Raw genomic sequence first — 15,255 nt, forward strand, 5'->3', positions numbered from 1 at the left:
GACATCTTCTACCCCATCATCCTCAAATTCACCATCTTCGGAACCTATTAATATATCATCATCATCTATATTTGCTTCATCCTGCTCAAAAGTATCATTGGGAAAATCATCATTCGCAATGGTCAAGCCAAAATCAGATTGTGTTTCACCTAATTTGTGCTGCAAAATTTCTAATTCTTGGGCACCATTACGATTCACTACCGGCACTTCAACTCTCATGGGAACATTTGGACCAGGCATACGAAAAATTTCAACTACCACCTCCAAACATGCAACATTTGATTGCTGAATTACATCCTTATATTGCTTCCAATTTGAATCCGATGCCAAGTTCATAACAACATAACGAGCTTCAGTTTTCCCACAATCAAAACGGCCTCTAAATGTCATCTCATCCACTCTACATCCATACTTTCTCATTGCACGGTCAACTAAATCTTTAAAAGTTGGAGGAGCATCAAACAATTCCACTACCTCATTCATATTTTCAAACTCCCCATTCTCTTTCACAATCCCACCATCAAACATACGAACTAAACGATCCATCTACAAAATACAAACACTTTACCATAACAATTATAGCAAGTATATTATGAAATAAACATATTGGACATATTAATTGGACATATTGCAAAAAAAACCTACCAATGTCATGTACACTGCACAATTGCATGAATATCTACCTAAATCGAAGCATGCAACAAGTTCTACACGTCAATATCGCGGCCAGAGAGTCTAGTGCGTATAAACTAAGCATCATCCAACACATAATAACATTGCATTTCAATAAAATTTCAAATCAACAACCTAACCCTAGATCACCTAAATATCCTCCGATCTACCAAACGGAACGGTAAAACAAAGGAAAAAGTTGGGGGATACCTTCCAAACGAAGTGGTGAACAATTCTAACTACTTTCCTCAACCGAAATCACCGGATTTGAGGGGATTGGGGGGTGGCGGCGGCTGACGGCGAGGGAGTCGGTCGGGCTCGGGGTTAATAGAGGAAGAAGAAAGGAAGAGAAGAGGAGGAGGGAAGCTAGCGCGCGCCTATATGATAGGCGGATTGGCACGGCAAGCCCCAGGCCACGTCAGCGTCGCACTAGCGCGGCCTCCCACGCCACGCCAACGTGGCCACCTTTGCCGCGGGTTTCCTACCGCGTCACGAGTACTGTCACGAGCAAAAGGGTCACCAAGTGCAAAATAAGTTGTGGACCGGTCTTTTTTTAAAATATTTTTAAAAAAATTAAAAATAAAAATATTTTGAATGATGTGGCATTCGCGTATGTAGTCCAGGTCACATATACCGTACGCTTCACTTCTTTCGATGCATACGCCTCCGTCGGGCAGTGGGACATGTTAGTGGGGGGCGGAGGTCCACCGTACTCGTGCAGAAAAAAGGTCTTGTTTAGTTCACCTCCAAATCCCAACTTTGGCACTATGCAAAAAGAAGATTCCCCATTACATCAAACTTGCGGTACATGCATGGAGTATTAAATATAGACCAAATTAAAAACTATTTGTACAGTTTTGTTGTACTTTGCGAGATGAATCTTTTGAGCCTAATTAGTCAATGTTTGGATAATAATTCACAAATACAAATGAAACGCTACAGTGTTACTACAGTAATTTTGGCATCCCAAAGTTGGACAACTAAACAAGACCAAAATACACTACAAATGTACCGTCTCTTCCCTTCCCAACCATTTCGAATGCATTTGAACGTCTCTCTCCGCTCCCGTCTCCACCCTCTCTCTCCTCCAAATCTGGCGGCCGACGAGGCGAGGGACCGGCTGCCGATACCAGGTCCGGCTGCGGCGGCGGGTGTCGCGCCCGGGCGTCGGCAAACACCGGCAGAGGCTGCTGGCCCAGATCCGGTGCGGTGCTGCCTGGGCGTGGCCGCCAGCGCGCGGATCTGCCAGGGGCGGCCAGATCTGGGGTCGGCCACGGCAATCCGTCGCGTCGCGAGGGCCTCGGACCACTGGTGCGCGAGGGGAGGTGCGGCGACGGCGGCCGCGAAGTCCGTCGCGGCCGGCCCGATCTGCTCCTCGCCCTCCATCTCCCCGAGCGCCGGCGTGTGACGAGGCTGCTGGAGCGGCTGCGTGTGGTGAGGCCGCCTCGGTGCCGCTGCAGGGATCGAGCGGGGAGCTCCAACGGCGACCCTCGCACCGCCGACGAGCTCCCCGCGGACGGCGCGGTGTGAGGTAGGGGGCGCATGGCCTCGGCAGCCGTGACCCGCGAGGCTCCTAGCTGCGGGCAGGCCTGCACGACGATGGGCATCCTGGTCGCAGATGCAGCGGCTGCGCGGCTCGACGACTGGACGACCCGGAGCCCGGTGCCGTCGGGTGACGTCAGGCGAGGGAGCGGTGGTAGTTGCGGCTGCCCATCTTGCTAAGGTTGAGCAGAAGCTCACAGCGGCCGTAGTGAGAAGATGCCGAGGCGCCCGCCCATCGAGCTGAGCTCGAGCCGTTCTCGGTAAAGCAGGGTCAATACCCATGATGATGCTCCGCCTACCGTCGTGCTTGTGGAAAGGATTTGCTTGGTGAGTGGATAAGGCAGTTGCTAACCACGCTGCCACCCAGGTCAACCCTCTGATGTTGGATTGCGTCCAGCTGCATCTGCAAGCGTTTGATGCGAACTATTTCTTTCTTTTCTTCTTTTTTTTGACAAGGTTTTAGGATACTTGAGAACTATCTGTTTCATAAAACGTTCATGCTTATCGAACAGAATGTTTCATAAATAGCTAACGGTTAGTTCTTAGATTTTGAAATAGATGCATTGAAGATGTACAGTGGAAACAGTACAGGCAAGTGGGCTGTCAGGCTTTATGCATCGGACCCACGGTAACTTTAGGTCCCTGTCAAAGCTGCGTCCCATCCACTCAGTCCGGATTGCAGACCCGCTCTATACAACGCGGAAAACAAAATACTTGCGTCCCATCCACTCAGTCCGGATGGCAGACCCGCTCTATACAACGTGGAAAAGAAAAATACAAGCAAGAATACCGTCACTAGAGACAAAAGAACACGAACCCCGGTACAGATCAACGGAAAGCATCTCTTAGGAACCTTTTGAAACGCATGGTTTTTATTTCAAATATTAATTAAAATCGATTATTGATCGAATGTGGCCATGCCTGTCCTTTTAATGCTACCTTGCTACACTTGTTTAACAAAACCTCGATCAGATATGCTCCTTATCACAAGAAAAATCAGATATGCTAAAATTTACAGAGGCGAGTAGCCAATACTAATGTCCCATGAAAATAGCATAATTTTATACTTTTATATATAACAGTGAGTAAAATCTTCACTCATGCAATACTACTTGTAACCTTATCATGGCATGGTACAGTCTTGAACGTTTAGAGCCAGTTTGGCGGGCTCCAGCTCCGGCTTCTCCAGCGGCTCCAGCTAAAGTCCCACCAAACGGTTTGGTCAAAAATAGCTCAATCCCTGGAGCACTAGAGAAGCTGGAACTATTTTATATGAAAAAGCTGGAGTTAAAAAAGTGGCTCCTCCTACTCCGACTTCTTTTAGAGGAGCTGGAGCCCTACCAAACTGATCCTTAGGGGGTGTTTGGATACGAGGTGTTAATTTTTAACAGTGTCACATCGGATGTTCGGATGCTAATTAGGAGAATTAAACATGAGCTAATTATAAAACTAATTGCAGAATCCTGTGCTAATTCGCGAGATGAATCTATTAAGCCTAATTAATCCATCATTAGCAAATGGTTACTGTAGCACCACATTGTCAAATCATGGACTAATTAGGCTTAATAGATTCGTCTCGCGAATTACACTCCATCTGTGCAATTAGTTTTGTAATTAGCTTATGTTTAATACTCCTAATTAGCATCCAAACATCTGATGTGACGGGTGTTAAACTTTAACACATAGTTGCCAAACAGGCCCTTAGTCATCACTTCTTTTCCTCCTTACATGAGCTAGCAAGCAGCACTATAATTGACCTATCATATACGTTTTATTATATTATAGCAGCCCGAGATAAATTGTCAAACAAAATTAGGGAACAAACTTATTACTATGAGTTAATTTATACTCCCTAGATCCCAAATTACTATTCATTTTGAGTTTTCTAGATACGTAGCTTTTGCTATGCACCTGGATATATTTTAGATCTAAATATGTAGCAAAAGCTATAGACCAAAACGAATAGTAATTTGGGACGGAGGGAGTAGAAGCTATCTTTAACATGTTTTGTTTAACACGTGATCGTAAGTTCACTACAAAAGTGTAAAGCTACTACAAAACAATTATTTTTAATATCAATCTCGCATTCCTGACTATTCTCACCGGCTCATCCATTCCAGATCATGGAAATGCTCTTAGAGGATCAAGCCAAACAACGTGATTGCAATGCTGTATCCTAGTTTAAAATCATAGTGAGGCTAAGCTAAGTCCAGCAACCAAACACACCCACTTAAACACACCCACTAAGATGAACTAGCTCATGAGCAAATGTTACGAAGTGCATGAAGAAAACAAAAGGTGAAAGGATGTAAGGATGTTCATCTATACACGTCAACTTTAGCTTCCCTAAAGATAACTTTTCTCGAAGATTGATCGAAATAGTTTGTCTTGACTAAGTTGATGAATCTGCCTCCGGTGGATATGCGCCATGCGTCGTGCTGGCAGTGTCACTTTTCTTGGTGCAGCTATACAAAGCCTCCGCCTTAGCAGTTGACATAATCACATAAACAAACTGCATCGTGTACATGACCAATTCTTCCTGCATGTGCTATATGGTCTTGGCCTATTGAGATCTCCGAGTATGAATCCTCAGAGTCCAGGCACTAGTTTTTTCTTTCTTCCACAATTTTGTGTTTGCAGTACAGATGTAGATGCTGATATTGTTGGGGGAAATATTAACGACCTCCTAATGATCCTTGAAACAACAATCATGAAGGCCTAGGCCCACCTGCGGTGGAGACGATTGCCACCGGCCCAGCATGAGCAGAGCGCATCACGCCCCGTCTCGCCCGACATAGGGCCCAGGGGTCGGACACTCCCGACCCCTCGATGACAAAACTCCACCTCGCCCGACCCACGGTCCCAAGGTCGGGAGCGTCCGACCCCTCGCCGCAAGACTCCACCTCGCCCGATCCCGGGCGTAGGGGGTCGGACTCATCTAGGCCCACAGGACAAGTATCCGCCTCGGGCACGGAATGGGAGATGAGGGGCGCGGACCTCGTGGGGCCCCTCCAATTTCGGCATAAATGCGCCGCGGCTCTGGCGCACAGAAAGGCGCCCGCATCCCTCGACGTGACCCGCCGCAAGTACCCGTGCAGAGCACTGTAGCCGCGACCGCACGGGCTACAGTGGCCGCGGCTCCTCCTGATTCGCCATAGGGCACTCATGGCTTGCGCCGCCCGGCACAGGAGGGAGCTCCGCCCGTTCTCGCGCCCCGCATATCCGGCGACAGGGACGCGACGTCCGTGTTCCACGGGCCATAAGCAGAACAACAGGGTCAGCTGTCTCCCCTCAACGTGCGCAGTTGCCATGCCCGAACACTATCATCATGCCTGGCGGAGCGGTCGCCAGGAGGATCGTCGACAGGATCCGAAGATGGCCGCCCTCCCCCGGTGGACGCGCTGACAGGAGCCGAAGGCCAGAGCAGGGGGCGGTGACCCGGGGACTTGGTCCTTCTCCTTGTATTTTACTTTACTTAGCTTATCTCTTTTTACTTCTCCTCACGCCTGGCTCATCTGTAACCCTGAGCTCTCCTTGCGCTATAAAAGGAGAACCGGGAGCCCTGAGACAGAGGACTCTCAAGCCAACAGAACACACACACTCATCCTTAGAGCATCAGTGCACACCCAAGAGACTTGGGACAGGTTCCCTCTCTCGCCCATCTGTAACCCCTACTACAGACCCCGCGTGGGCAACACGAGCAGCTCCCCGTACTGGACGTAGGGCTCTCCTTGCCCGAACCAGTCTAACCCCATGTCTTCCCACGCCACCATCCGAAGCCTTACGCGCATAAAAGAAATTTACTAACCGTAGTCTTGATCCGCTAATCTTGACAATGATAGACATATACGCACGCACACTCACCTCTATGAATACACGCACATAAATCTAACCTTATGAGCACCTCTGAGAGACCTAGTTAGCAAATCTAAGATTGACGAAGTCACCGCTAGTACCTGCCGTCGACGGACATGACGCCTACCATTGAAAGAATAGCGTCAATTTATTTTAAATTTTTTAAATATGAGCTTATGCCGAGTCGAGGGATAGATTCCACCTAAAGAATCTTATCAGCTGATACAATGTATAGTGAATGTTAATCCTAAGGGCTATAGGTGAATCTAGAATGTTAATCTAAGGGTTATAGGTGAATCTACATTTAAAGTTTCTTTCGTCTAGTCTCTAGAGAATTCAGGTTGGACCGTTTCTTACTGCCACGTTGTTTGGATGACATGTATGACGACTGACGAGCTACCAGAAAAAGGAAAAACTTGGAGCGGCGCGTGCAGGCCTCCTAGTGAAGCGCGGCAGTACCGCAGTAGTGAATCCAGCCTAGTCCATAGCCGAAGCCATTCTGAGTCGTGTCTCTCGTCCGTCTGTGTCTATGTGTGTCTCCACACACGAGCGGATCGGAGCCCAATCGCCCAGCGGCCCAGGAACAGCCGTCGCACAATAGGGCGAGACAGGGGCCCTTCCGCTGCGTGCGTGCCATCCCCGGTTCACCACCGGGCTGTCACGTGTTCAGGCGTCCGTCGTCGGCTTCCCCTGCCGAGGAGACCCGACTGCGTGCGCGCTCTGTCGTGCCGTCTGAACCTTGCATGCACTGCAGATCCCAGATCGTGCACCCTTCTTGAGTGCGTCCGGTGCCCTGGAAAGCTTTGCGCGTGAGCACCGCCGGACCCCAGCTCATCATTTGTGTTTCTGTTTCCGGTCCCGAACCACCCGTGTCCCGAAACACATAATTCGGAGAAGCCAATGACTCCAATTTTGTGTTCAGATTTTAGAGTTTTTGTTCCAGTAGAAAGGAAGAGATTCAGGAACTGGGAGCTTGGAGACAATGTCAAAAAATAGAGCATCTCAGTGAAGAGAACATCTTAGTCTAGCCCTACAGAGGGAAAAAAAATGCCATGCTCGTCCAATTGTTAATTTCTTTCCATGTGTTCATCCATTGGTGGTCTAACACATGGACTTCAGAGAGCACGCATGGATGAGCAAAGAAGGTTGATACGCACAAAGATGGAAAACAGAACAAACCATAGTTATTTCAGAAAGAAAACGGCATCACAATTCAAATTTCAACGAAGGCTTCGTTCATCGCGCAATAGCCAACACTCGATCCAAGTTCATAACCATCTAATACGACATTGCACATATGCATCATGTACCTGATTCCCAAATCCCAACAATGCACCTCACTACAAACTTTAGCATTGAGCAAAGGACTCTGGAGATCCAAGCAAAAAAACATAAGCAATTGAGATATAATCACAATCGGCAATGGCAAAGGGTAAATCACATGAATACATGATTACTGATTTTACTTCTCAACATACTTCAGGATATGAGCACTCCACCATTTGAACTTGAATGTTCCAAGAAAAATCATGATCAATTGAGATCAACCTAATCCTGATTCCCAAATCCCCAACAATGCACCTCGTTGCAAATTTTAGCATTGATCAAAGGACTCCAGGGATCCAAGCAAACCACAAGCAATTGAGATATAATCACAATCAGCAATGGGGAAGGGTAAATCACATAATTACTGATCTTACTGCTGAACATACTTCAGGATATAAGCACTTCACCATTTGAACTGAATGTTCCAAGAAAATCATGATCAGTTGGGATCTATCGATTCACAGTCATCGATCACACAAGCGAGTAAATCAACAGGCTGCTAGCAGCAATGCAGAGACCACACATGCAACGACACGACATGGAACAGGGCAAACAGCAGAGTCAGAGAACAGAGCAGACAGATGCAAAACGGAACAGAACTGAACATGCTAATTCCCGAAGCAAAACATCATCACCAACAGAAGTTCCATCAAGATTTCATTCACCATGCACAAGTGCCGAGTGCGGTACATTTCATCACCAAAAACCCATCTCTCATCTAACAATGAAACCGCAAGCTGAAAATCCTACTAGTTACTAAGAAACTCAGAAGAAGAAAACGAACGGGCTCACGCATCACTGCCCTCCGCCGTAGCCCTGAGCAGCCGGGATCGTTGCAGAGGTCATCGCTGTAGAGGCGCAGTCGCCGAAGGGTTCCCCGATGTCGCAGCTGCCATTCACCTGGATGGCGGAGGCAACGGCCACCGAGGCGGCGAGGTTGGCGAGGTGAAGGCGGGGGAACGGGACGTAGATGCCGTGCACGGCGACGCGGGAGTTGATCACCGCGTCAGGTTCCTTCACGGGTATGTAGTTGATCCGGACCTCGTCGGTGGCGGATCCGGCGCCGCTGGTGATGACGAGCTTCTGGTCCTCGCCGTCCAGGGTGGGGAGGATGGAGCCGGGGCGGAGGCGCAGGAGGTCGGCGCGGGTGAGGCGGTGCCCGGGGACGATGTGGAACCGCACCGCCGAGACGTAGCCGTGGCCTCCGCCGGTGAAGATGGCCTGGTCATCGAGCGCGAACACCGTCAGGTTCGCCAGCTTCTCCAGTTCGGCGAACTTGACGCGCATGGCCAGCGCCACGAAGCCGAAGCCGCTGTCGCGCAGGCGGGATATGGCGTCGCGGATCATGATGCGCACGATGGAGGCGGCGGTTGCGGCGGAGGCGGCGGCCGATTTGGCGCTTAGGTGGTGGTGGCGGCGGCTGTGGTGGTGGACTTGGACCTGGTGGTGGTGGTGGTGCGTGCCCTCTATGCAGGAGGCGTGGGAGAGCGGCGGGACGAAGCCGCGGAGGCCGTGCACGACGTAGCGGCCGTCGTCGTAGAGCTCAGGGTGCGAGATCTCGACGCCGTCGACGTACAGGCTGGCGTGGTGGACGGAGAAGGGCCGGTGCTCGGCAGCGACGTCGAGGCAGAAGCCGACGGAGGCCGACGGGAGCTTCACGGTGGGCGCGGCGGTGAGCTCGGCGTAGGGGAAGTAGCCCAGGGCCATGTGGTCGAGGAGGAGGTGGCGGCGCGAGCACCCGGGACAGGCGGCCTGGAGGAAGATGTCGGGGGCCGCGAAGACGGTGATCGCGCCGGGCCAGGTCGCGACAGACGGCGAATCGGCGAGGAGCGTGGCCGCCGACGCCATCTCGTTGTACCCCAGCGACGCGAGCACCTTGGCGAGCTGCTGCAGGCCGAGGTCGTCGCCCGAGGACGCCATCCCCGCCGCGGCGCCGTGGACGGGAGGCGGAGGGCTCGCCGCCTCGGGGTACGGGCTGGGGAGCGGAAGGGTCGTCGTCGTGGTGGCGGTGGGCTCGTCGACGGGTGGAGGAGCGGCGACGGCCTCAGGCGCGGACCACCTCGCGTCCCCCGCTTGCGGCGCGAGGGGAGGCAGATCCGCAGCGGCGACGAAGGAAGGAGGCGGCGAGGGCGGCTGGGGCAGGTCGAGCGGCGTCTTCGGTTCCGCGTCCGCCGCGGCCGCGCCCAGCGCCGCCATGGCCTCCTCGCCGGAGGGCGCCTGGGCTGCCGCCGGGGTGAAGAAGGGCTCGAGGACGCGCAGCGACTGGCGGTTCTCCTCCGACTCCGACTCGACGCGGTTCTGGTGCATGGACGGCGCGGTGTCGAAGCGGGCGGTGGCCGTCATCGTGGACGGGGAGCGGTGGTGGTGGCCATGGCCGTGGCCGTGGTGGTGGAGGAGGTGGGCATGGGTCCCCGGCACGCCGTGGTGGTTGTGGGAGGCGGCGGCTGCGGCTGCGGTGGAGAGGAGCAGAGAGGCGAGGAGGAGGGAGAGGGGGAGGTGGAACGCCGGAGCAGCCATGGCTCCAGGCGAGGAGAGGCGGATGTGCGGGGTGGCAAAGGCAGCTGCCGAAACGGAATGGGTGGTGGGGTTATAAATGGCCGGAGCGCCGCTGCTGACGGTGCCGTGCCCGGACGTCCAAACGGGCCGAAATGCCCCTCCGGGTTCTTGGCCAGCAAGTAGATCAATATGACGGAAATGCCCCTCTGGTGCTCTGGTATCTTCCGTTTTGGCGGGAGAATTCTCAGATACTCCGTATTTTGTTGATGCACTGTCTTGCGCTTATCCCCTGCTCCAGCTGTGTACTGTGCTTTTGCTTTCGGTTACTGCCATGTCTGTGTTATGTAGCGTACACTTGTTCTTCATGGACCTAGACTAGTGCGGTAGAAATGCAACGTAGAGTCGTGCTGTGGACACACCGCCACCGCACGGCACGGGTGCACTTGTTCTTCATGCACGGGTGCATGGGTGTTTGTTGTACCGAGCAATTAGCCGCACAGCTTTATCAGTAGAGATTTCACATGTTCTTTATTTTGAATGGGCATACGCTTGAGATTTTGGATTAACTTTGAACTGGCGCCTTGTTTCTATGGTACTTTTCATGTTGAAAAAAAAACATTGCCAAAAAATATTTGGAGTAGGCTGCTTTTGAGAAGTTTTATCTAGTTTTTCATTTGGAAAGATAAAGTGGGCCGTACAAATGAACGCCAACAGTTAAAAAAACTCAAAATGCCATTGCTTCTCTGTGTAATGTTTGGAGGATTACTCCCTCCTTCCCAAATTGTAGGTTATTTTAGTTTTTTATTCATGATATTATTATGCATCTACATATAATGTATGTCTAGATGCATAATAATATCTATGAATCTATAAAAATCAAAATAACCTACAATTTGGAGCGGATGGAGTAGTAGATGAGATCGGTCTTGCAAAATTGCAGTCAAAGGCTACTGGACAAAACTCCTTAGAGCATCTCCAGCAGATTGATCTTTCCCTTTCCACTTTATCCTTTGATAGGGGAATCCCCTTTCACAATTTTAATTTATTGGGGAGAGGTGCTGCAGCAGATCCCCTTTCCCCTTTCTTTTCTCCTGACACGTGGGACCCACATGTCAATGGGTAAAAGGCTATTCTTCTTCCTTTCTCTCCTCTCCCTCCTCTCTCTCTGTTTTCTTGCGCCAGCGCCTGGGGCACAACAACGGCATGGCCGAGGCAAGGCCCAGCGCGGGTTGACGGGAACGGCGGCACCCCAATCAGGGCTCGCCGTGGGCGGGGGGACGAGAGGCCGGCACTTGGAGTAGGGCCCTCCGCAGGTAGGTGGATGAGGATGACAGCGCCGGGTGTAGAGCATGCCGTGTGCAGGCGAATGGGGGCGGCGGCGCCCGGGGTAGGTCTCGCCAGCGTGGGTGGACGGGGATGGCAGCGGCCATGGCAGGTCCTGCCATCGCGGGCGGACGGGACGACGAGGTCCGTGGCAGTGTAGAGGGCAGCCCAAGCGAGCACTGGCAGCGCAGAGCCCAGGAACGGCCCGCGTTGGCAGAGGTGGCGGTGCGACGAGCCGGTATAGGCGGGCGCCGTGGAGCTTAGGAATGGCTGCCGCGTTGGCGGAGGCGGCTGCGCGACGAGCTGGGACAGGTGGGCGGCGGTGCAAGGCCGCACATCGGACGGATATGAACAAGAGATCGCACGGTTGGAAAGAAAATGGAAGAAAGGAAGAAGGAAAGGGAGAAGTGTGGATTCCCCTCTATAAAGGGAAGAGGGAAGAGAGGGAGGGGGAGGGATAACAGGGATTAAAAAAATGGAAAGGGGAATTGAAAGGGAAACTGCTCGAGCAGAGTTTTCTCCACTAAATCCCCTTTATGACTGAAAAGAGGAAAGTGGATCTACTGGTGATGCTCTTTCCAATTTATTTTATCTCAATTCCCTTTCTTCCCCTCCATCTTCCCTTTACAAAGGGGAATTCACCCATCTCCCTTTCCTTCCCTTTCTCTCCAACCGCACGATCTCAAGGCCACCAACACATTTGGTCGTTCGTGCACCGCTCGCCTGGCTAGCCCTGAGCATCGCTGTGCGCCGACCACCGGGTATAGCCCATGTGTGGCTCACCTTGCCCTGTTCGCCGCTGTTCGCTTGCTCGCCCGCGGGCCGTGCCCTAGCCACCGATGCCATCCGTCCCTATCCCAGCCATCCACTCGTGCTGGCGGGCCTTGCCACCCCGACCTTCGCCGTCCGCCCGCGCGTCTGCTAGCGTCGGCAAGCACTGCCCCCGTTGCCGCCATCCCTGTCTGCCCTGCGGGGTGGGGGGCTTGGCCAGGCCGCTGCTGCGCCTCGTGTGCCCAGTCGTCGTTCGGCCGATCAGGCACCAATGGAGAAGAAGAACACAGGGAGGAGGAAGGGAGAAGAAAGAAAGGGAGAATGAAGAAGAAGGCCTTGGGTGGATCCCATGTGTCAGAAGAAAAGAAAGGGGAAAGAGGAAAAGGGATCTGCTACAACACCTCTTCCCAAAAATCTAAATTGTGAAAGGGGATTCCCCTGTAGAGTGATAAAGAGGAAAGGGGAAAATCAATCTGCTGGAGATGGTCTTATGGTTCCATGATTTAAGGTGGGGAACACGGACACACGGTGTTTCTTTGAGCCTTCAACACTCAATTTTTGGACCCCTATAGTGTCCCACACTATGGTCAATCCTTTCTCCTTTCATTCTCAACAACCTTTTAGGCCCCGTTTGGATTCTATGAATTCCAAAGGAATGCATTCCTTTGGAAAGGTTACTTAATTTTGTGTTTGGAATGAAGGAACTTTAGTTTCCATTCCAGAGGAACAGCTCCCCTTCGTGTATGAAACATAGGAATGGAAAATTCTACCCAAAGCTCTTGGAAATTTTTCCTGTGAACTGAGAGTGTGTGGGAGCAGCTAAACGTTATGTTAATCTTGTGGTTGTCAAGATGTAGGTTGCTTAAAGAGGTCGGGGAAAGCTGGGAGAAGCGACATGCTCCATCTAAGCCGCTGACCAAGGCTCGCCAACTCATATCCGGTACGAACGTCAGCAGCAGCTCCCGTCCCGTTCACTGCTGAGGTTCGTAGACAGGACAGGGACACACCATGGAGCAGGCCAGGCCATGCGTAAGTGGCCCACACAACACAAGAGCCATCATACAGGGAGTACCAAGTCCACGACGGGCCAAGAGGACAGGACAAGGAAGTCCTTTGGTGCAAGGCCGCCCCGAACACGCCACGACTCCCGACCTTTGAGGTCGGAGACCCCCTCCATTTCTCAACATTATCACCCGGTCCCTGGCCTATATAAAGGGAACCGGGCCTTCCTTCTCTCTCTCTCTCTCGCAATTTCATTCACACACACCCACGCAATGCACGAATGCTTGCTTGCAAGCACCCCGTTGTAAGCCTAGTGCACTCGATCCAAGGAACACGACTCCTGCCGAAACTGAACGTAGGGATCTTCCCGAACCACTATAATTCCTTATCTCTTGTGTGCTAGCCATTGGAAGTGAGGAGAGCGCGGCATACAATCACTAGTCGGCGGTACGAAACACCGACACCAAGAGTTGTAAATCCAAGACTTTTAAGTCTTGCGAGACCCTCCAACCGCGTTTGCGGAGTGTCCACCGATACATGTGAAAGGGAGGAGAGGCCCTTGGCATTTTTCCTAAACTCTACCATGTGAAGAGCGGCGGGGAGCATCCGAGAGAGGCAAGATGGAGACACACTTACGCATAGGGAAGGTCCGTCGGCTATCCTATGGAGTTACTTAACCGGGGAGCATATGCCCTTACGCGGGTATTCCTTGGAGAGGGGTTCCCACAACAAGGACTAGTGGAAAGATTTATTTTCTAATACCTCGGTAAAAATTGATGTGTCGGGAGTTTGCAATCTCTACCCCTTTTACCTTCCAGATTTCTTATTGCACTTACATTCCATGTTTAACTTTCCTAAAATTGCCATGTGTAGTTTATAGAATTAGAATCCTAGGATGCAAAACTCGTTTGGGTAGAGATAGCAACACATAGAAAAACCTATGTACATTTTGAAAATATTTTGGACTATATTTTTATATGTGCTTGGAACCATAGTTTCTAGAACACCCAATTCACCCCATTTAGGTAACATGTCCCTTTAATTGGTATTAGAGCTCGTGGCTCGTATTTTGACCCTTGGCTTCATCGCCATTGATCAAAATGACATCCGAAGAGGTTAGTGATCTCGCTAGGCCTCCACATTTTGACAGTGCTAACTACCCCTATTTGCATGTTTGCATGTCATATTTTCTAGAGGTGAAATGCTCATATGTTTGGAAGATGAAAGAAGGGACGAAATCCCTAACTCATCAAAACAACCCCATGAAGGCCGATGAAAAAAAATTGCACCTCAATGCTATTGCTCGGAGTTTAATCTTTGAATCTCATAGCATTAATTTGTTTCATAGAGTGTATGAGATTTCATTTCAAGTGCAATTTTTGACCCACCAACGGTGAATAAAGGATTGCAATTTTATGGAAAAGAAGTACTACATCCTTTTTACATATGTAGCTATATGCAACATAAAATGCTCCTCCCTCGCGAAAGTGCCTCTAGCCTAGCCAAATAGCATGAAGCAGGTTCTGGTTTAACTTTATGTGGGAGCAAATTAAACTCACCTATAGAATAAAAAAATATATAAAAAATAAGTTTGAGCTTCACCTCCTTACTATGGTTCTTCCTTATGACATGATTCTTTCGTTTTGTCTATGTTTAACATGAGTTGACAAAGAACTTTGTTTCTTTCCTACCATTTCTATCTGTACCAATACAAATGGATTCTAGTGGGAAATAAAAAAAACTTGACCCGTTGGGAATGACCTCTCCGAAGGCATTGTTTGTAATTAAGGTAGAAGACGACCTTGATCACGAGTCAAGAAAATTTCTGAACCTTGGCTTGGGCTGGCGAGGGGATTTTTTTAACTCCAGTCCGATAAATTTGCTTCCTTTTTGAGATGTCTAGTGTCCATGCCAAACAAACCTGTAATGGATTGGAGGTACGGGGTCACTCTCTCTCCAAAGTGAAGCTTGAGCTATCTCAACTCAACGGAGACAACCATCTTCGAATACGTGTTTATAACTTTATCTCAATCAATTTTGGTGGAACCTGTTTATGACTTTCCCTCATAATTGAACGCGCGTGCAATCATAAACTGCAAATTACAGGTTTTAACATTTTGTTTTCTATTGTTCAAATGAGATACAGACGTCAGTGGAAAAAAGGGGTAAAGCTCAGGTAAAAAGAAAACGTAATCGATAAAGCAGGAAAAATTCAGTTTCGGGAGTTTTTTTTTTGCATTTTTCTATCGAAAAAAATCCCGCTCCATT

General features: G+C 50.4%; 1 protein-coding gene across 1 annotated transcript; it reads right to left on the reverse strand.

The window, feature by feature from the left end:
* Nucleotides 1-8,026: 8,026 nt before the first annotated feature.
* Nucleotides 8,027-9,941, reverse strand: LOC101778828. The gene has a single exon (XM_004952272.2). The coding sequence runs from the start codon at nt 9,910-9,912 to the stop codon at nt 8,191-8,193; it is 1,722 nt and encodes a 573-aa protein (XP_004952329.1). The 5' UTR covers nt 9,913-9,941; the 3' UTR covers nt 8,027-8,190.
* Between the last annotated feature and the right edge of the window lie 5,314 nt (nt 9,942-15,255).

This window comes from Setaria italica, chromosome I (genome assembly GCF_000263155.2).
Source record: "Setaria italica strain Yugu1 chromosome I, Setaria_italica_v2.0, whole genome shotgun sequence".
NCBI lineage: Eukaryota > Viridiplantae > Streptophyta > Magnoliopsida > Poales > Poaceae > Setaria > Setaria italica.